Below are 22921 nucleotides of genomic sequence, written 5' to 3' on the forward strand. Positions count from 1 at the left end.
AGAGTAAGAATGTTTATGCTTTCCTTTTGGAATTTATTTTCTCTTTGCCTAGGCTGCCAGCAAGCCAATAATTTGCAAAGTTCTTATCATTTTATTTTTTTCCAGTTTTGAAATATAATTGACATACATCACTGTATAAATTTAAGCATAATGACTGACTTGTATATATTGTGAAATGATTGCCACATTAAGCTAAGTTACCATTCATTATCTCATACAAATGCAAAAAGAAAAAGAGTTTTTTTTCCTTATGATAAGAACTCTTAGGATTTACTTTCTTAACAATTTTCAAATATACCATGTAGTAGTGTTAACTATAGTCATCATGATGTACATTATATCCCCAATTCTTATCTTACAATGGAAGTTTGAATATCTTTTGAACAAGTCCCCCTTCCCATTTCCCACCTCTAGTAACCACAAATCTGATCTCTTTTTCTATGAGTTTATTTTTATGAATTCACATATAAGTGAGATCATACAGTATTTGTCTACCTCTCTTATTTTACTTAGCATAATGTCCTCAAGGTCCATCCATGTTGTTGCAAATAGCAAGATTTACTTCTTTTTGTTGTTGTTTTATGGCTGAATAATATTCTATAATGTGTAGATACACCACAACTTTTTATCCATTTTTCTGTCAACGACCACTTAGGTTATTTTCATGTCTTTGCTTCGATAGATAATGTTACATAAACATGGGGGTGCAGATATCTCTTTGACGTACTGCTTTTGTTTCCTTCTGATATAGTCCAAAAAGTGAAATTCTGTGGAATATGGATTGACTTATTTTAAAAACATGTTTGGATATTTTCTCAATATATATGTTATTTTTTTTTAACAATCTCTCTATATAAAAGCCTAAGCGACCAGCTGACCGTTCCACTGTTCGACTGGTAGCTATGATGCGCTCTGACCACCAGGGGGCAGATGCTCAACGCACAGGCATGGAAACATGGAACAGACTGATGAATCTCAGAGTGGGGAGGGAGAGGGCAGGAAGAGATTAACCAAAGATCTCATATGCATACTAGAGGGCTGTTTCACGTGTATCAGTGGGGTTATGGCCTGCGGGGATTGGGCCGAAATCGGCAGTCTGACATCCCCCAAGGGGTCCTGGATTGCGAGAGGGCTCAGGCCAGACCAAGGGACCCCACTGGTGCACGAATTTGTGCACCGGGCCTCTAGTCATTTAATAAACTTAGAGCTGTCTTTCATCTGGACTTTTGTTATGCTCTGAATAGCAGAAAAATTGAGATTATAGTGTGAAATGGGTTGGAAGTCAAGTATTTGATACTGCTGATCAAGAGTAGTTTTCACTGCTTTGGAAACCAAACCAGAAGTTGATGGAAATGATAGTTGATCCTAGCTATTTAATCTTATAGAGCAGAGTAGGAGATATATCTACATATAGGTGTAGCCCATAGTAATCCAAGAAAGCGGTTTTGGATCTGCTAAAGGCCTTGAATAAAGACTGAATGTAGTCCCCAGAGTCCCACACCATGGAACATGAGCAGAAGTAGTTTGTTCCTGGAACATTTTTAGACCAGGTATTTTTAATAACCCAAAATCTGTTCAGTAATTTCAGAGTACTCCAGAGAATATCTGATTTTGAGCCTGGATGAACTAGCTGCAGATTGTATTTGCACTAACTGAGCTACTTGGACTTGAGGTACAGTTATTGACTGGTTAAGTTGTAGGGAATATTTATTGAAGACAATGTTTTATTAATATTTTATTTTAACCCTTGGAATAGTATACAGTACAATGAATCCCTATGAACCTATGGCCAGTTTTAACAGTTACCAGTTTATTGTTAATCTTATATAAATCTTCACTACTTCCCATCTCACATTGTTTTAAGGCAAATTCCAGATGTGATATAGTTGCATCTATAACTATTTCAGTATGTATCATTCAAGGACAAGGGCTTTAATTAATAAAAGGGAAAACAGTTTAATGACAATACTACCATCAAGCCTTTAAGCTTAACACATTGCGGACGGATCACGAGAATTCTTGCTTTGTATTACACAGGGTTTTACAAAGTATCATACTTTAAAAAGATATTAGCTTGTAAGAACATGTAATAAATAACTTCAAAATGCAATGGGTATTTCATTTTAAAGCGTGCCTTTAACATTTATGTAAAACATTTTTTGTACTCATTCAATAGAAACTTATCTGGCCACTGGGTAAAGCTAGCAATGAAACTCCTGGTCCGCAATGTGTTAATATGTTATTAATATCAAACAATCCAGGCAGTGTTCAAATTAATCTCACAAATGCATTTAAAATTTTTGGCAGTTTGTTGGAATTGATTTAAAAATAAAGTCCAGATACTGCTGTTGGATATGTTTCTTAAATCTTTTAATCTATAGGCTTCCTCTCAGTTTTTCTCTTGCAAATTATTAAAGAAACTGAGTTTGTCCTATTCACTTTTCCCTACAGACTAGATTTTGCTGATTGCATCCTTGTGATGTCATTTAACTTTTCTGTCTTCATATTTCCTGTAATTGGATCTAGAGGCTTGATTAAATTGAGATTTAGTTTTTGCTGGTGGGGAGAGGCAAAGACAACTTTGCAAGTAGTGACATACTTTCTTAAGGAGGCTCATAATGTCTTTTGTTGTGTTTGCGAACTTAGCAGCCATTGGTGGGCAACATGCATAGGAGTGATTTTCAGCCAGGGGTTGATTTGCCCCCCAGGGGACATTTTTCAAAGTCTGGAGACAGTTTTGGATGTCACAATTAGCTGAGAGGAGTGGTCTGTAGGGAGAGGCCCGGGATGCTGCTTAATGTCCTAACAATGCATAGGATAGCCCCCGCAATGAAGAATAACAGGCCCAAAATGTCAAAAGTTGAAATTAAAAAAATACATGGTTTAGGTCTATTCATTAAAGTTTGCATAATAGTGATATTTTGTCATTTCTGCTTCTTTATATTAGTAGAGTGCCTGTATAGAGAGAAACTTGTGCCCAAATAATATTTGGTTATTCATTCAGCCATAGTTTGTAAAGGCAGGATAAATGCTCAAGTCTTTCTCTTCAGTTATAGGCTTTCAAAAAGTGAGTTGTTCATAAGTGTCCCTCTGATATGATGTACAGTCAGGCAGCCTCCCTTGCTCCTTCAAGGCCTTCCTCCCTCTTTTTCTGTCTTGTTATAAACTTCAGCATATCTGTGTTTCAACTCCTTGCAGTTACTGTCATTATTAGTGCTCAGATTGGCTAGTAGGAACCTCATCAGATTGGTTCCTGAGTCCTTTTTACCTTAGTAGTCTTTGTAATTTCCTTGATGTCTAATATGACAAAACCTAGACCTGGAATCAGCCATTTCTTCAAGAAGCTTTGGCTTCTTTCAGTGGGAGAGGGTATTTCAAGACCCTAATTTGGACACTGGGATAAGACATCCCCCGAGGGCTCCTGGACTTCGAAAGGCCACAGGCCAGGCTGAGAGACACCCCTCTCCCTCCCTGCCCCCCCAAGTGCACGAATTTCATCCACTGGGCCTCTAGTTATTGATAAAAGCTGAATTCTGACTTACACAAATTGATTAAAGGTGCCATTCCCTTATCAAGAAAAATATATTTCTAAATGTGCAAGATTAACAAAAATGTTAAAAATATATTTTTTAGTTTTATAGTATGACTAGAGGCCTGAAATTCGTGTACGGGCGGAGGGGTGTGGGTGTGTGTCCCTCAGCCCAGCCCAGCCCTCTCCAATCTGAGACATCCCTCTCTCAATCTAGGACTGCTGGCTCCCAACCACTCGCCTGCCTGCCTGCCTGCCTGCCTGCCTGCCTGCCTGCCTGCCTGATTGCCCCTAACCACTCCCCTGCCAGCCTGATCGACGCCTAACTGCTCCCCTGCTGGCCCAATTGCCCCTAACTGCCCTCCCTTGCCAGCCTAGTAGTCACCCTTAACTGCCCTCTCCTGCCGGTCAGGTCGCCCCTAACTGCCCTCCCCTGCTGGCCTGATTGCCCCTAACTGCCCTCCCCTGCCGGCCTGGTTGCCCCTAACTGTCCTCCCCTGCAGGCCTGGTTGCCCCCAGCTGCCCTCCCCTGCTGGTCCAGTCACCCCTAACTGCCCTTCTTTGCAGGCCTGGTCCCTCCCAACTGCCCTCCCCTGCTGGCCATTTTGTGGCGGCCATCTTGTTGGAGTGATGGTCAATTTGCATATTACCTCTTTATTATATAGGATTGCTTTATAGTGAATTACTTGATATTGACCTTTATTCTTTTTTGTTTTGTTTATTTGTACCGTATTTTCCGGCGTATAAGACGACTTTTTAACCCAGGAAAATCTTCTATACGCCCAGTCGTCTTATACGCTGGAAAATACGGTAATATGTTGTAAAAAAAGGTATGTTAATTGAAACAGAATTCAGTTTATTTTGTGACAACTTCAGGTTTAATATACAAATAAACTCTTTCAGGATGGCATATTTAGTGTTCAGAGCACTGGAGAAGTCCATATTCAGTTAGTGGTTTCTTACCCATTTATTTTAAAGAGTTGTTCATCAGAATTTAGGATCTGAAATTTAGTTAGTATATCCAAAATAGATAGATATACAGTAGCTATCATAGTTGCTAATACTTTTTTCTCAAAGTTGGTGTAGTGAGCAGGTCTTATACTTTACCATTTTGTTTTTTATGTTAAGCACCCATCCCACTCTCAAACCTGTCTCTGCCTGCAGCTCCTTGCCCACCTTCCTGTACCCCCCACCTCCCTTCCAATAAGTAGATAGGCATTTAATTGAAGTGTATTATATATCTGTTTGAAGATCTGGATCTTTTTAGGTATGCTATTCTTGGACATATGCATGTTCTAAAAACATTTGAAAAGGCTATGTTATTTTATTGATTTTTGTCAGTTCTTTTAGGACTTTGATATCAATTATATAAATGTTGAAGTTTTATGATCAATATTATAGAATAAAAAAGGTGCCAGCTTTATAAGTATAGTGTTTGAGTCCATGTTTTTATTTTTATAGTTTAAAGAAGTTATTTTTTTTAACAGAACAATTCTAATTTATGTGAACCATCCTCAGAATGTGGGCTTCTTTTTGGGAAATAGCTGTCTAATTTGGATCATAGATAGAGTTACCTAGGAATTCAAGGACCCTTTGGTTTTGGAATAAAAGAAGGTACTATTAATAATTATTCCTGGATAACAGGTATTAGCCAATACTGCCTTTAAGCACACTGAAATATGTGGTCTCCCTAGTCCTACGGAACAGCAGGTCTTTGACTGGATTTATTTCAGTAAATTAATGGCCCATTGGAGTTCAGTTGAGTTATGTTCAGTGCTCATACTGAGAACCATCCAGCATGGTTCTTGGGTTGTAGATAACAGGAGGCAGATGATACTAAAGCATTGACTATTCTATATTTTATAAAGTGGGGCTTTCTGAATTATTAGCTCTTTTCAGTTACTGTCAACTCTGTATTAAATCTAATGTCCAGTTAGTAGTAGTGTTTTTTTCAGGATTGAATGTGTCTTCAGTAAACTCCTTTTTTTTTTTTTTTTATCATGTTTATCACCTATTCAATTCTTCGGGTTCAATTCTTTTTTTTTGAGACATAACTTTACTTAACATTTTCCCAATTTTAAGAGATGTATTGGATTTCGTTTATGCCCTATATATAAAACATCTGTTAATGACATTTTCTAGGAAAAAACAATGATTTGTCTTAATGAAGAATGAAAGGCTGTCAAGAAAAGGTCATTTCAGGGGACTTTATGTATAGACATTTTATGAATAAATAACACATTATTTTCTATTGAGACAAAGAACAGATTGGAGACAGTGCATTATTAAGTAAGATAGAGTTCTCTTAGTTATTATATACAATGACCTAATTACCAATAAGTTGTTATTTCAGAGTCTGTTCTAACTTTTTTTTTTTGGCAATATTTTTATCTGTATGAGGGAAATTTGAGAAGATAAGAGAATGGAGATAATGATATAATGGAATGTTATGTGCATTTTAAATTTATTTATTGGTCCCGGGAGAGAGGGAGAGGTGTGTGTGTGTGTGTGTATGTGTGTGTGTGTGTATTTGGGGGGAGGGGTGGTATCATTAAGTACAGGAGAGGTTTATAAGTCACTTAGTTTTTTAACTTCAAGGGGAAAAATTCATTTAACTTAAAAAATTGTTCAGGTTGAATGTTATCAAAGGTAAGAAAATATGAAGTGTTTGTTGTTTAGATATTGACAAGTATTGATCAGTAAAATTCAGAGCCACAAAGAGAAGGTAATTCATTTTTTAAGACACTATGAGGCTAGCATAAATTTAATAAGGTTTATACATTTAATTTGTGAACAGAATACAAATTGATGATAGCTAATTTTGTTTGGGAAGTAATTTAAAAAGTTCATAGTTAACATAGTTATTATCTATTACTGTTATTTCTTATGTATAACACCTTTTTATAGAATAAAATGTGAATGTTTTAGAGCCTAATGATTTCTGTGTTAGTCATTCCCAATACCATGCAGGAGAACCCAGACTTTGGTGTGAATCTGAGAATATGTTTCCCATGCCACCTCAGGGTATAACTCCACCAGGGACTGCTCCAGCTGTCACTTCAATAAGCATCATCAACAAGCCAGTTGCAACTCCTGCCAGTTATAGCATGAAGAATGACCCCAGGGGACTCAATGTGTTCAAACAGGAGAAGCAGAAGGTTTGTTTTAGGGAGTTAACAGACATAGGAGTCTACTAGTTTTACTGGCTATGTTAATGTAAGTTACCATACGTGGTATTGTGAGTGTATTATATGAAATAAATAGAATTGAACTTTTCAATGTTTAAAATTACTGAACCACAGTTCACTTAAAAATAATGAACACAGATTATTCTCTTTAATGCACACAGATTATTATTAAATTTATTAATTTAACACTTAATAAGATCTCAGTAGTGAGCAGGATAAATGTAAGTTTGAACATTAATATGAAATTGCTATGATTTTTCCTGTCACTGAGATTTTGGGAGCATCCTCTAAAAAGGGAGTTAGGTGCATATCTCAATAGACTAGCAGGTGTGGCAGTCAAGGTAGGAGCTGGCAAACATTGATTTCCAGGCAAGTACTTGTGTTTATATATATATTTAAAAAGTGAAATTATTTTATGTTTGTTATCAAATACAAATAATAGTAACGCCTTTTTAATTATCATGATTATTTACAAATGCCCCATGGTAGGAGAATTTGTGGTATAAGCCCTAAAGATCTTAGGTCATACTTGAATTTATTAATGTCTTCGTGTGTGTGTGTGTGTGTGTGTGTGTGTGTGTGTGTGTGTGGACTTGCAGGTAGTGTAATGGTGGTTGTGTGATTCCTTCAGCATTTCTTGCTTATTGGAAACCCCAGGAACCCCACAGTGAATAGGTTTCTTATACTTTGATTTGGCTTTGCAGAGAATATGTTTGGTTTAAAAACATCTGATCCTGCCCTTGGCTGTGTAGCTCAGTTGGATGGAGCGTTGTCCTATACACCAAAAGGTTGGGGTTTGGATCCCTGGTCAGGATGCCTAGGGGAGCCAACTAATTGGTCTTTCACATCACTATTTCTCTCACTCCCCTTTCCTCTCTCTCTAAAAATCAATAAACATATCCTCAGGTGAGGATTTAAAATTTGTTTTAAATGATCCTTTATGTAAATTCATCATCATTAGTTATTGATGAACCTAGAGTAACAGAATTGGTTGTTTAGAGTGAAAGTAAATCTTCAGTAATCTTATTATTCAGATACTGTCTTTTCCGAGGGTATGACCTTAATTATTGCCTCTGAACAGTTTGATGCCTTAGCTGTAGGCTTTAGCTTTTATATATTTACACCCTTTACTCATAATAGTCACAAGAATGAAGTCGCATATTTACATTCTTTAGCTCCCCTGTCCTTCCCAAGACTTCATTGCAAAAGCTACTTTGCCTTATATTTTATCTTTCTCAAGTTCCAATTCCTATCTCATTTTTGTCTAATTACCCCAATAGGAATTACTTAGAATATTGGAACTGAAAGTTGTTAAAAAAAATACATAAGTAAATTCATTTCACAGATGGAGAAGGGATTACTGCAGATAGGCTAAATAATATAGAACAGTGGTAAAAGTACAAGGTAGTGTACATTTTCTTAATTGATATTATGGCCTTGATTTTTTAGTTTATTCTAAGTTACAGCATTAAATAAAATGTTAATGTAATGTTACTATTCATCAGTTTCCTAAGTGTTGCAGCATGTTGTTGAATCCCTCTAGTTTGCCTTTTTCATGGTTCTCAGAACAACCACTCTCCACTTTCTGGACCAGTCTGAAGCAACTCTCAAGAACAAGCTGTTTTCCTGGAGCCAAACCTCACTAATGGAGCTCCTGAATGGAAGCATATATTTAAAGTCACAGCAGCCTAGTGTTTCCCATCAGGCTCTTCAGATTGTTACTACATGAACGACTCAGCCCACCCCTCCTTTTAATCCCCAACTAAGTTAGGTTATATATGCTTATATTTCAAATATACATAAATAAATTAGATTTCTTTGCATCTCTTATGTATGTTGACTGGTTTGTAGGGGCCCTAAATAGTACATGATACAATTGTACTCCATGTAACTTGTTCCATGACTGACTTGGCTCACTCTTGAAATGTGTTTAAGCTTCACTATATCTGTTGCATTCCTAGTCTTATGTTTATGCTGCACAAGTTGGTTATGACATTTCTTCTTTAAGTTATAAAAGCAATATAACAACCTTAAGGAAAATTTCAATAGAAAAGGAAATCTAATTCTGCCACTGTAAGAAGATATTTATTGACATGTTACTTAAATCCCAAAGAGCGGGAAGCTACCCATTAAATATCCCAAAGAGTGGGAAGCTACCCATTAAATGTCTGAGTGAAATGTTCAAGTAATTTTGGTAAAGCACAGGATAGAATATTTAATGACATATGTTGTCATTTAAAATAAAAAAGATATGCATATGATTGAATAAAGAAAGATTAAAATTTTATGAAAAAATATTGGAAGATAGCATAAATAATAGTTGGGTTGATGAGATAATGGGAGGTAATTTCCTCTCAATTCTAAATTTTCTAAAATTTCAAGAATTTATTTAAAAATAAAAATCCAATTGTGAAGAGTTTGATAATTCCTCATAATTTTTTTCTCTTCACTTGTTGGCCTCATGAATCTCCTTTTAAGTTTTTAGGCAATTTTTTGGTTTGAGCATGATATTTTTTTGCCAATTCTTAACCAAAACCTAAAGATTTCTCAGTTGCGATATTTTTGACTATTGCCGTTTTTACAGAGGAAGGCAACATGCCACCCTCGTTTTCAGAAGTTGGACTTGTTGTAGTTTGGAATTTGAACACACTAGAAAAATCATTTTAAAATGTAATTACTGTTAAGGAAACAAATAGGAAATAATATGGGTGGAGAGCAAAATATATCTGAAACATTTTTTATAAGAGAGATCGGATTAGTTGGGGATAGGGAAGGATAGGGTGAAGAACAAGAGAGCTAGCAAGAGAAAAACTCAGAAGAAAATTAAAGTAGCCTTCTTAAAATAATCATTCACAACTGTGAAGTTTCTAAGAAAAATGGAAAAAATCCAGGTCAAATACTATATAATGTACATTACAGCCTCATTATAACAATGTTTTACATGGATTTAGGCATAATGATCAAATCACGTCCCTTTTATAAGAAAATACTAGTTTTGCCCCTTGAACAATTTATTTGCACTTAATATAATTAATTCAGGAGCTGGGATGATTTGATAGGGATGTAATCTAATTAAAATCTCAATGAGTACTGTGGAATGCCATAAAGTTGATTTGGAAATATTTTTGTTACACGTTTATAAAGTTAATAAAACAGTTTATATATTTTTATCTAAAATTAAATTTTAAGCAAGTAAAATTTTAATTAAAAAGATGACTAGCACTAATATTGTTATGTTGTAGTGATAAGAAATGATGTTAGGATTGAAGGATACAGAGGCACTTTAGATTACAGGCTCAGGAGTACTTAGGTACTGCTTTAGATATTTACCTTCATGCTTTTGCCACTAGTTTCAAATGGATAAGTGTTGGTAAGAATTAAGATTTTGGGGGCTCATAGTTTTAAAAGTGTCTATGTACTGTGATTCCATATTGAATTTGGTGAATTGAAACAGTGATACTAATTATTTGAAAGAATCATTTATGTTTGAGTTTAAGATCATGGGATTAACTCCCTCTTTTTTTTTGTTTTGTTTTTTTGTTGCCATGATATGTTTGTGTTCAGTATCTCCCCTTGAAGGTTTATATCCTTAAGTCATTTTCCCTCCTTTAATTGAAGTTAGGTTTTTTAAAAAAATTATTTTTATTGTTGAAAGTATTAAAAATGTCTCCCCCCAATTGATCCCCTCCACCCTGTTCCTGCTCTTGCCCAGGCCTTCACCACACTTTAGTCTGTCCATGGGTTATGCATATAAGTTTTTTGGTGAAGTTAGGTTTTTAAATGTTTTTCTTAGTTTCCTAATTTTATTGGAATGATTACGATGATATTCTCCCTACCCTCCCAGAAACTAATTTGAATTGCAGAATCAGAGCACTGAAAATGACCTTCCTATTTGCTTGTCATCATTCAACATACTTGCACTGAATAACTACTGTTGGTCAAAGTGCTGGGTTAAGGGGTAAATACAAAGAGAAATGACTCTTGCTCTTCCAGCTTTTGGAGTATTGTAGGAAAGAACATAAAAAATACATTATTATGATATATGATAAGTGCTTTGGTAGAGGTAAGTGCAAAGGGTTATGGGAGTAGAGGAGGGAGTGGGCTTATTTTCTTATCTAACTGCTAACATTTACTGATTTAGTCCTTCTAAAATTGATCACAGGTGACCATAACATTCGCCATCAAAAAAATTCTTAATTGAAAATTGTCAAAACTTTTAAGTAATTATTTTGAAAAGAAGTTGGTGGAGCTTAAATTTTATTTGTTTAAAACCAGTAAAGAGATTTGGTCAGTTAAAAAAATTTCCACTGTCTTTGTAACACAGAATGATATGGAACCTAGCAAAGCTGTTCCACTGAATGCATCTAAACAAGATGGACCCATGCCAAAACCACATAGTGTTTCACTCAATGACACTGAAACAAGGAAACTCATGGAAGAATGTAAAAGACTCCAGGCAGAAGTGATGAAGCTATCAGAAGAAAATCGATACCTGAGAGTAAGTTGTTTTTTGAAAATAAGTTGATTTAAATGAAGGCATAGAATATGTGAATATTATTAGGCCATCTTATCTATCAGTTTTTAAATTTATCTTTGGTTAATCCCCCCCCCTTTTCCCCAATTGGATTATGTCCTGTCCTTTGTTCTTCACTCCCAGCCTCTTTTGACAGTTTTACCATGACTTCTCATTTTTCTAGGCATTGCTAGCTTCCTTTCTTGTTTGTACTCTTCACATTCTGTGCCCCAGTCTTATGAATTGCCTGCTGCCCATAGAGTAGCCAGCCACTGGTCATCTGGGGCTATTGAGCACTTGAAATGTGGTTAATTTGAATTGAGATGTGCTGTGAGTGGAAAATACACACTGATTTCTTAGACTTAATGCCAAAAAGGTAAAATGTCTTTTTTTTTGGTTTTGTTACATATTGAGATAATATTTCAGTTATATTGGGTTGAATACAATATATTATTAAAAGTAATTTTGCCAGTTTCTTTTTACTTTTTTAATATGCTACTAAAAAATTTAAAATTACATATGTGGCTCACATTTGAAGTTAAAATTATATTTTTATTGGGCAGTGTTGGGCTACAGTTTCCTGAAGAATCCTCTCTGTTTTATTATCCCTCTTTTGCTTTAGTTTAAGTTCTTCCCTCTGACTGGAATGCCTTGAATTCTTGTCCCTACCCTCGCAGCAAAGACATGCATTTTCATCTCTTGGTACTTGTTTCTTGTCATTTTTTTAGTATAACCTTTTATAGGATACTCTTCCCTCCAAAAAAAAAAATTTTGTTTAGGAATGCTATCTCCTTTGTTTCCATCATACCTGTTACTTGTTGGAGGTGTTTCTTTCTTTTGTGGGCAGTAGTTTCCTTGGGGGCAAGGATTGTGTGTGTGGATTCATCTTTGCATTCATGGCACATGCATATAGAAGTCATGAGTAGATTTGAATGAATAAATGAATGGACTGGTGAATTGAGGACTAATTTGAATGTGTATGGAATTTATTAATAATTAGTCTTTCACAAGTAATTATTTCAAGATTTGAATACCTTTAAATTTCTTTTTAAGGCTTTGAACTTTTTTAACAAAGTAGATGATACAAAAATGTATGAGTAATTAAGCTAAATTATGGAACTTAATCTACATTTGGTTATTCTGTTTAAGTGTTATAAAGGAACTACTTTCTTTTTAAAAAAATATATTTTTATTGATTTCATAGAGGAAAGGAGAGGGAGAAAGAGAGAGATAGAAACAACAATGATGGGAGAGAATCATTGATTGGCTGCCTTCTGCATGCTCCCCACTGGGGATCGATCCTGCAACCCAGGCATGTGCCCTGATCTGGAATTGAACGGTGACCTCCTGGTTCATAAGTCGATGCTTAACCACAGAGCTGGGCACATAGGAACTACTTTCTGAATCAAAGGCACTATATCTTGAATTGATTTGTGTTGAAATAATTTTTCTGGCTAACTCTTCATATTCCTTAGTATCCCCTTAGAGACCCCCCTACTCCCACCACCTGTCTGGATAGTGGAAAAATTCTCTCCATTTCATATTCACACATCATGCAGTTTTTGTTACTTTTAGTCTGCCATGACTTGTACAGTTGTGTTCTTTGATGAAAGTTATGTTCCTTAGCATGCTCAGTGTATTTGTTCAAAAAACCACTTTATTTCTTGGCAGGGAGAAGAGGAGTGGGAATGGTGGGTAGGAGTGGCACAGGTAGGGCAGGGCTGGAAAATAGGAAGAGTGAACAGGGACATAGGTGAGTGAGACTTAATTCCTGGTCTCAGCTGTTTTATAGGCTGATGTTCTCTAGTAGATGTTACTTGAAAAAGCATTCTGCTGTCTAGAAGATAAAAGACAGATAAAAAGACCACTGGCTTATAGAATAAATTTCAGGCTTTCATACATAAGGCCCATCATAATTTGGTGCCAGATTAACTTTCTTGATATCTGATCACCATCCTTCCCCCCCCCACCCCCCCTTTTTAAATTCTCACCCGAGGATATTTTGTTCCATTAATTTTTAGAGAGAGTGGAAGGAGAGGAAGGGGAAAGGGAAGAGAGGGAGAGGGAGAGGGAGAGGGAGAGGGAGAGGGAGAGGGAGAGAAAGAGAGAGAGAGAGAGAGAGAGAGAGAGAGAGAGAGAGAGAGAGGAGAAAGAGAGAGATATTACCTCCTGCATGCACCTGACAGGGGTCAGTGGTCGAACCTGCAATTAAGATATGAGCCCTTGACTGTGAATTGGAACCTGAGACCCTTCCATCCATGGGGCCGTTGCTTTAACCACTGAGCAACCGGCCAGGGCTGATTATTCTACCTCTGTGGTTCTTAATCTATCCCTTATCTGAATCTCCCAGAGAGCTGTTTAAAAATGTACCTGGCTAGCCCCTCCCCAGACCTAATGAATCAGAATCACTTAGAAACATCTTATTTTTTTTTTTAAAATTTCTTTGTTGATTTTAGAGAGGAAGGGAGAGAGAGAGAGAGATAGAAACATCAATGATGAGAGAGAATCATTGATTGGCTGCCTCCCTCACGCCTCCTACTGGGGATTGAGCCCGAAACCTGGGCATGTGCCCTTGGCTGAAATTGAACCTGGGACCCTTTCTTTCCGCATGCTGACACTAGCCACTGAGTCAAACCGGCTAGGGCAGGAACATTTTTTTAAGTTCTTGCTGGGAATCACAATTTCTCCACACAGGATTAACTAGCATAATATCAAAAATACCCACAAACACTCAGAAAATCTAGTAATGCAAATAAAAAGGTATGACATCAGGTGAACTAATTTACCTGGTACACTAGAGGAATTAGTGTGAGAAAATAAAAATTAGCTTGCTCTGAGGAAATAAAAATGTGCCTTGTTATTCATCTGGTTGACAAAGCCAATTGCCTAGGTAACAGGTACAGATATCAGTATTTTCCCCAAGGTCATACTGCAGCAGATAAAGTGCAATAACAACCTCCTACTTGGAGTGACTACTGCTGTCTTACTGAGAAACATTGTCCGCTAAATCATAGACTGTCAGAAAATTTGCTGTGTGAAACCATCATAACAGTAAGAACGAAGCAGCCCACTCTTGTCTGGAGCATCAAAGTCTCTTTGGTGCATAGAAGCAGCCTCCCTGTTCAGTCCAGGTGCAGAGCTTTGGATGGGTTTCTTACACAACATTTCACATCTCTTGTAATTTGTAGTTTCTAAAGAAACAGGATTCAGGGTCTACTTTGCAGTTCAGATCCAATGCTGGCTCTTTTACACACAGCCCTTCTGCTTGGAACATATCATAACACTATATTATTTAAATTTCATCCTGAACTTATAAAGGCCTGCCTCTTCAGTGAGATATTACCTGTGCCTCTGCTATAGGGTGCTCTGGTTGCAATGAGGCAGAAAATATGTCAGACTGCAGGTTTGTTTCTGGTAGTCTTTGGCTGGTGGGGCTAGGACAGGTGTAACCAATGTAAAAATACTATGGGCCACTTTGGAAATAAGTGCATGCACAGAACTCTTTAATTGTATTAATTCTAATGGGATTTTTCCTTCTATGTAAATACAACCATATATCTGATTTTTCATGCGTTTAAAATTATATTTCTTAGCTTCAGTTTTTAAAATCGGCATTAGTGAGGTATAATTTACATTCTGTAAAGACACTCATTGCGAGTGTACAATTCAATGATTTTAGTAAATTTATAGAATTGTGTAGCCTTCACTAGAAACCAGTTTTAGGTTGTTTGCATCACCCTAGAAACTAGTTTCCTTACACCAGTTAGTTTTATTCCCATCCCTAACCACATGCATACTGATCTGCTTTCTGTCTATTGATTTTTAGCTCAGTAGTCCTATTATGTGCATATTTGTATTTAAAATCTTTTTTTGTGTGTGTGCATATATTTTTTCTCTCTAGGATGAAGGCTTAAGGCTCAGAAAGGTAGCACACTCGGATAAACCTGGATCGACCTCAACTGCATCTTTCAGAGATAATGTCACCAGTCCTCTTCCTTCACTTCTTGTTGTAATTGCAGCCATTTTCATTGGATTCTTTCTAGGGAAATTCATCTTGTAGAGTGAAGCATGCAGAGTGCTATTTCTTTTATTTTCTCTTGACCAGAAAATGATTTGTTTACCTACCATTTCATTGGTAGTATGGCCCATGGTGACCATTTTTTTGTGTGTACAGCGTCATATAGGCTTTGCCTTTAATGATCTCTTACGGTTAGAAAACAATAAATACCAACTTGTTCGGCTACTGGACAAATTGTATATTACCAGATCATCACTAGCAGATGTCAGTTGCACATTCAGTCCTTTATGAAATTCATAAATAAAGAATTGTTCTTTCTTTGTGGTTTTAATAAGAGTTCAAGAATTGTTCAGTCTTGTAAATGTTATTTTAATAATCCTTTAAATTTTATCTGTTGCTGTTACCTCTTGAAATATGATTTATTTAGATTGCTAATCCCACTCATTCAGGAAATGCCAAGAGGTATTCTGTGGGGAAATGGTGCCTCTTACAGTGTAAATTTTCTCCTTTACCTTTGCTAATATCATGGCAGAATTTTTCTTATCCCTTGTGAGGCAGTTGTTGACTGAATTTTTCATCCTTACAATCCTGTCCCATGGTATTTAACATAAAAAAAAATAAAACTGTTAACAGATTCTCGCTCGATAGCTTGTTTGTGTCTGTCGTGTCATTAGATGGGGATGATACCAGGGAGTCCACTCTATGATAATTTGAAATTTATAATGCATAATTTTAACTCGCATTGAAACCTTTTCAGGTATTACAATATTTGTAGGTAAAAGTCCTCATTCTATTAAGGAAAGGAATAGATAAATTTCAAACTACTTTTGGTATTTTGGAAGATCATAGTTTGTCGTCAAGATAATATAAAATAAGCAAATATCATGAGGATGAAAGTGTTGTAAATTTTGTCAGTTTATGTGTATGCCTTGTGGCTCTATTTTGTTTACCCCATTTTAAACAGGTTCTTTTTTATCTTCTCAAGAAAGACTTGTTCTTGGTTGTTCTAGTCAAGTGCTTTTTAATGAGCCTAATAATTCCCTATATAATATTTTGTAAAAAGAGTTAAAAGTAGGTGTTTTTCCTGCCCAATTCAACACTCAAAGTAAATTCCCATTATAGAAATTTGTTATTATTGAGCAAGCCTTGGGAATCTTCTTTGTGAGAAATGCCATTATTCTTTGCAAACCTATCTGTTAACCATGTGAAACACATTTTTAGTATAAATATGCATTATAGGGTTTGAATTTATTTCATATGTATTAGCATAGAAAATTTTGGAGTCATAGACAATGTATTCAATTTTTTTTTTTTTTTTTTTTTTTTACTGAGTACAATCTAATACAAGTGAATTTTGATCCTGAAAATAGGTGTTGGTTTTGTAAAAGATATGCTTCTATCTGAAAGGGAGATTGGACTTTGGGACTAGATGTGGTGCAGTGAAGCGTATTAGGCCCAGGTCTGTGTATACATTTTATAAATGAGTGAACTGTCCTAAGTATTTTGGTTGCCTCTTAATTTTAAGTGTATTTTGATTTGTCAGATCACGTGTATTGTGTCATTGGCTCTGTGGTATCTTCTATATAGAACCTCTTGCTTATATGCAAAAGTTACTAAAAACAGACACAAGTAACACCTATCCATTACTGGCATGCTACTGCAGGTAATGTTTCCATTGTATACTTTACAGACACTGTAAAATTCCCTCCCTTCCCTTTCTGATAATGAAAAGCATGCTAGAAAGAGTTTTGCATTTTTGTCCCATAAATGAAGAATTAGTAATTCCTTGGCTTAAAGCTCTATATAATCTCCATTATTGGTGATAAGTATCAAGCTTGACATTTCATGGCTGTCATTTTTTTAAAAATTGAAGTTCTCAAAATTTAACAAAATCCCGTTTTATGGGAATGCTCCTTAGAAGTCATTTTGTTCAACCCCTTTGTTTTAAAGTTGAGGAATCTGAGGCCTGTATGAGAGTTAAGAGAACTTTCCCCATGTCTCATAGGTAGAGAGAGGTGGAGCTGGAGCTAGAAATCTACTTTCCTGATTCTAGTTTGGTGTCTTTTTTGGTCACTTTGTAGAAAATATTTGTATTAATTTGACATGACTGAAATAATGAACATAAAATGCTATTTAATAAGTGTATATGAAATTTTCTATCATAAGCTTGTATTACAGGCTACTGTTGAATAGTCTCATGTATATGTTTGCTTTCAGTGTTTAGGCTAGAAATCCCCACACCTCATTGGTAATAAACACTATGAAATACAGTGTATTTTTAGATAGGCATTCTACAAAATGCATTATGCAGTGGTTGGTTTTGAGATAGATTATAGTCTGGGTAGCATCTGTTAAAAAAAAAAAAAAAAGTGTGCTTGGGCTTCTTAGTTGCTTTACAGATCAGGAAATGCTCCAGTTGTACAGGAGACTTACTTTCTGTTCCTTTTAATTGCTGTATGAAATGTAATCAGGTTATTTTACTACCATTGGTTAAGAGTCCAACTGTATTGACTGATAACAGATTAAATTGTCTGTCTTTATTTCTTACATGTTTAGAAATTTTTGTCTGCCTGCTTACTTGTATGTGTAAGCATGAGGGGAAAACTGTTGCTAATACTGAAATCACAATCAAGAAACTAAGGCCTTATTAAGTTCATATGTGACTCTAAATGCACTTACCTTCATTCTTTCTTACTACCTTAACTTTTGCCCATTCTTGCATTTACAAGAAGCAAATTTAAGGGTTGTATTCTGAGTGTGTAACCTTTAAAAAAGTGACACTTGGAAAAAATATATATCAAATTCAGAAATTCTGGTCAAAGGAAAAATAATACTAATTTCTTCAAGTATCTTGCTCAGAACTTCTAAAATTAATATTATCTACTCTGGGAATTACTTTTGGATTGTAATCATTCAAAATATGCCACTTCAAAAACAAGTTTTATCAGCAAGGCATAAAAGAAGAGTTCTTTCACAGTATAATCCCAAATTGTGATCTTCTGCCACTTTAGAAGCAATCAGCTAACAAACAGCTTTCCTAGAGTTTGCACATTCCTATTCCGGGATTTGGTGTGTGGGTAGATTTTTAAAAATTGACCTTTTATGAGAATTAGGGGAAAATGTTTACCATATGGAAAAACAACAAAATAAGAAGGTAAATGATCTTTATTTACTAGCTTTTAAAGGAAATTAAACTGTTCGGCGAATAAATAAACTGATTAAAAATGTAGTGACGTGTCCTTTTCCTTTAAAAAACAAAAAAAGTAATGTTATTTCAAAAGATTATGATGGTTTGTATGTTTATGTTCTGTCTAATAATAGCCGGTCATTGACTGGGAGTTGAGTTCTGATGACAGATAAGATTTTTGTCTAATCACCTACAGCTGTGGTCGGCAAACTTCGGCTCACAAGCCACATTCGGCTCTTTGGCCCCTTGAGTGTGGCTCTTTCACAAAATACCACGGCCTGGGCGAGTCTATTTTGAAGAAGTGGCATTAGAAGAAGTTTAAGTTTAAAAAATTTGGCTCTCAAAAGAAATTTCAATCGTTGTACTGTTGATATTTGGCTCTGTTGACTAATGAGTTTGCCGACCACTGACCTAGAGGTTAAATGCTTGTTAGTAGGAAATTGGGATCAGCTGGTGTAGTGCCACATTGCTGGCCCACACTGTTGGTAGGAGCCTTGCTTTTGTAGAGTGCTGTGCAGGAACAGTGGTGCCCAACCTGTTGGGGACTGGTGCAAAGAAGTTTGGACATTCATCCTTAAAGAGAAAGAACATTTTATCTTCCTATGTTTCTGATTGTAGAAATAATAATGTTTGCATTTTAGAGAATTTGAAAAACACATTATAAAAAAATAAAAAATAATGCCAAATCTGACATCCAGCAGCTATCAGTTTTTATGGACATTTCCCTATAATCATCATAAATTATAATTCTGTATCCTATTTTTTTCATTTAATTATTTCTCTGGTTTATTGAAAACCAAGCATAAGTGACTGTAAAATGCTTTATTTTTATGATCACTTCATCTTAAGATCATGGATATTTTATTTATAATGTAAAACTTGGCCAGGTAATTCTTTTTCTAGTTAGGCATACCAATATTTCTTTCGTTTTAAAATTCAGTCCTGTTTTCCAGTTGTTTCTGTATATAATACCCATCTTGAAAGTAGGTGAAATAAACTATTAAGATAACTATTTTATTCATTTTTATTGATACTCAACTACAGTACATTAACTCAATGTGATGAATTTAAATGATGCTTGAGCAGTACCTGTAGAAAAACGATTCATGTGGGGTGGATACCTGGCATGGTCATTGGTTTTTAAGCTCTACTCATTTTAATTTGCAGCCAGACAATTGCTTTATATTATAGGCTTTTAAATGTCAAAGCTGGATACAAAATAGGTTTAAGCAAGACTTTAGTCGTACAGTATAGGAAGCTGTGTTTTTAGGATTCTTTGTATATTAATCTTTAAAAATAAGTTGTAGGAGTCACCTTTAGTTATTGCTTAGTGCAAGAGCTATCTTTGTGAAGTTAGCATACCAGTAACGTTTTAAACTCGTAAGTAAGTGAGCTGTCTGTATGGAAATAAATGATTTAAGAAATTTTATGGGGCTCTTTAGAGAGGTTAAAACATGCTCAGATTTACACAGCTTTACATAACAGGACTGTCTCCACAAAAAATGGTCAGGTAATTTTATGTCGCTTTTGAGTTCACTTAAAGGCAATACTTAAAACTGATATTTCTTTGTGAAAACTTGGTCTTAAATTTTTTTTTTCTCGCCATTATCTCTAAAACAAGTGAGACAAAATAAACTGCCCATTAGCAGCAATACAGCTCTTGAACAAAATCAGCATGAGCATTAGTAAGCAAATGTATTAATGTATTATATAAAGGAGGCTATAGAACTTTGAGAAATGGTTTATGTAACCTTCAGGGCTGGAGAATTTTGATCATGGTCTAAATTCTTGATACTATTTATGATTCTACAAAGAACAAAGGATGTGAAATATACTTAAGAACCTTAAGGAAAAAAAAAGATTTTTTAGAAGTTATTGATACCTAAGTTCTAAAAAAATGTTACGAAGAGTTGGAATTGCAAGTACTGTTGCACATTCCTGGATAATGTAATTCCTCATTTTAGCACATTATTTCATGAAGTAGAGGTTTGTTAGAAGTTATAAAAAGAGTTTTAATATAGTGTATAGTAATATAGAAAGGGAAAACTTGCTCTTTGTGTGTTATTTTAATCCAAAGTGTATATCCTTAAATGTATAATATGTAGATAAATATGTGAGGGTGTGTATCATGGTACTTTGAAGTAAATTTAGGTAGGGAAATATTTCACTTAAAAAATTCAACCTACAGATAAAAAAACTAAAGATAAACTTTTGAGAATGAAAAGTTTTGTTGCAAAGTATTCATTAGAGTGCTTTTGTGTACCTTGCCATCAAGTTCTATGAAATTATTGAAATAAAATTCAGATTTTTTTTGAAAAGTCTAGTGATCATGTTGAATTCATCACATAAGTGAACTCATCTCCCCAAGGGAAAAATTCTCTTTGACTTTGAGGACTTACCTTCCCCACACCCCAATTGAATTTGTCAACTGGGAAATTTACTTACATATGTTTTAAGAAAACATGGTTTATTACCAAGATTCTACAGTTTGCAATGAGGAAATGCTTTGATAAGAGTCTTATAATTGGATAAAGTGGTGGTGGAATGGAAATTTCAGGGAGATAAGTATATTGAATGTATACTGAAAGGTTTTCAGCATGAACTTTTAAAGTGCTAATTTGTGTGCTAAAATTATTTGCATTGATTGCAGTTGAATATGCCATATGAGGGCTACAGCTACCATTGTGGAGTATATTTTAATTATTTTTTAAAATACATTTTTTACAGAGAGGAAGAGAGAGGGATAGAGAGTTAGAAACATCATGAGAGAGGAACATTGATCAGCTGCCTCCTGCACACCCCCTACTGGGGATGTGCCGGAAACCAAGATACATGCCCTTGACCGGAATCGAACCGGGGACCCTTCAGTTCGCAGGCCAACGCTCTATCCACTGAACCAAACCAGTTAGGGCCCATTGTGGAGTATTTAACAAGTCTTGTAACTTCTCTGCATTTGGTTGAGAAGTTAAATGGTATGTGTTCCCAACAAATAGTGTTTAAGCTACTTAAATATGTAAGCAAATTCTTTCCATCCAATAATGATTAGATTCTAAAGCTTAAAAAACTGCATTGCAGATGTCGATAGAAAACGAAGTTTTACGTTTAAATAATGTTTCCCATCCCACAATTGTGTGGGTATAGGTGGACTGTAGTGCCTGGAGAATGGTGTTTTCTTCGACTTAGTTTTTACTTCATTATCAAGTTTCCTCTGGTCTTCAAATTTTATTTTTCTATGTTTGCAAATTTTACAGAACAAATCATTAAAGATAATAGTAACTGAAATCCCCTTAATACACTCTCCAATCACATTTTCCTTTGTCAAACCACTAACCTGAATTTTATGCATATCATTCTTGTTCCTGCATCAGTACTAGTATTTACATGTTTATGTAATAGTATATAGTGAATTTTCATGTTTTAAAATGTCCTTTACACAGTTACTTCAATAGCTCTACCCTCACCTAAAAGTTCTTATTTGGAAGCCCCCACACTTTGAAGTATATTGCTTGGGTGGGGGGTGTCTTCAATTGTGTTTCATGAACTAATATACCATTTTCTGCTCTACCAGCGTGGACCCATCACAGTGATGTTTTCTTTTGCTGCCAATGCTAGAATTGAAATGACACCAGTACCCACAAGGGCCCTGCCACTGCTGCTGAAGCTGCATGTGGTGGTGGTTTGTTCTGGGACTGAGATATGAAGGCTGGCCAGACAAAAGCCTATTGGGTGACTGTATATGTGTATTTCTACATGTGCTTTATGAAGAGATGAGGTGTGTGAGTACATGTGAGATCTTCATGTTCCTGTGTATCCTTGCTTTATGTGTTTATGCCTGTGCTACAGATTTGTGTGTTGGTGTGACGTTAGTTTTTCTTGCATGTTTTGAAAATGGAGAAATGTCACATAAAAATATGGAATACTTACTTTTGAAAAATTCCCCAAGATTTGGAACACAGGACTTGCATTCCCAAAGGCAACAAAAACCTCTGTTCAGTTTTATCTGCAACTCCCATCACTTCTTGTTACAGCCTTATTAGTTACCTGCACAACCCCTGTATGCATTTGAGTTTGTGAACCTGGTTTAGATACTCATCACCTGTTACTAACATTGAGTACTTGTCCTGTACTGGACACTAGTGAGAGTGGAGGTGGGATAAGATGATACCAGATTGGAAATTAGTTCTGGACAATGGGATCTAAGGGGATCTTATTAGGAGGCGAAAAACACTTACAGACACTTAGACCTAGTCAACAGATGATTGGGCCCAAATGTCCAAAAATGGTCATTTGAAACCTAGGTATGAAGTTTGAGGAGCACTAAACACTACTTTTATAGAGTAGCTATTGTATGCCAGGATACACACACACACCTCCTTTTCAGAACAACCTTTCCAAGTTTTTAACAGAGAATTTGGAGAAATAGGTTTGCCCAGGCTTACCGTGGTAGAACAAAGTCTTGGGTCCTTCACTGTGCCATGCTGCTTTT

General features: G+C 35.6%; 1 protein-coding gene across 2 annotated transcripts in view; it reads left to right on the plus strand.

Annotated features, from left to right (window-relative positions):
• Nucleotides 1-15887, plus strand: part of VAPA (VAMP associated protein A) — a 41051-nt gene extending 25164 nt beyond the window's left edge. The window contains exons 5-7 of one of the 2 annotated variants that reach the window (XM_079785241.1): nucleotides 6553-6687; nucleotides 11042-11215; nucleotides 15132-15887. In XM_079785241.1, coding sequence (XP_079641367.1) covers nucleotides 6553-6687; nucleotides 11042-11215; nucleotides 15132-15290 — 468 coding nt within the window. In that variant the 3' untranslated portion in view covers nucleotides 15291-15887. The remainder of the gene's footprint in view (nucleotides 1-6552; nucleotides 6688-11041; nucleotides 11216-15131) is intronic. The other variant, XM_079785242.1, reaches the window with a different exon arrangement.
• The last annotated feature ends 7034 nt before the right edge of the window (nucleotides 15888-22921 follow it).

The sequence above is a fragment of the Cnephaeus nilssonii genome (genome assembly GCF_951640355.1).
Source record: "Cnephaeus nilssonii genome assembly, chromosome: 11".
NCBI classification, from domain to species: Eukaryota; Metazoa; Chordata; class Mammalia; order Chiroptera; family Vespertilionidae; genus Cnephaeus; species Cnephaeus nilssonii.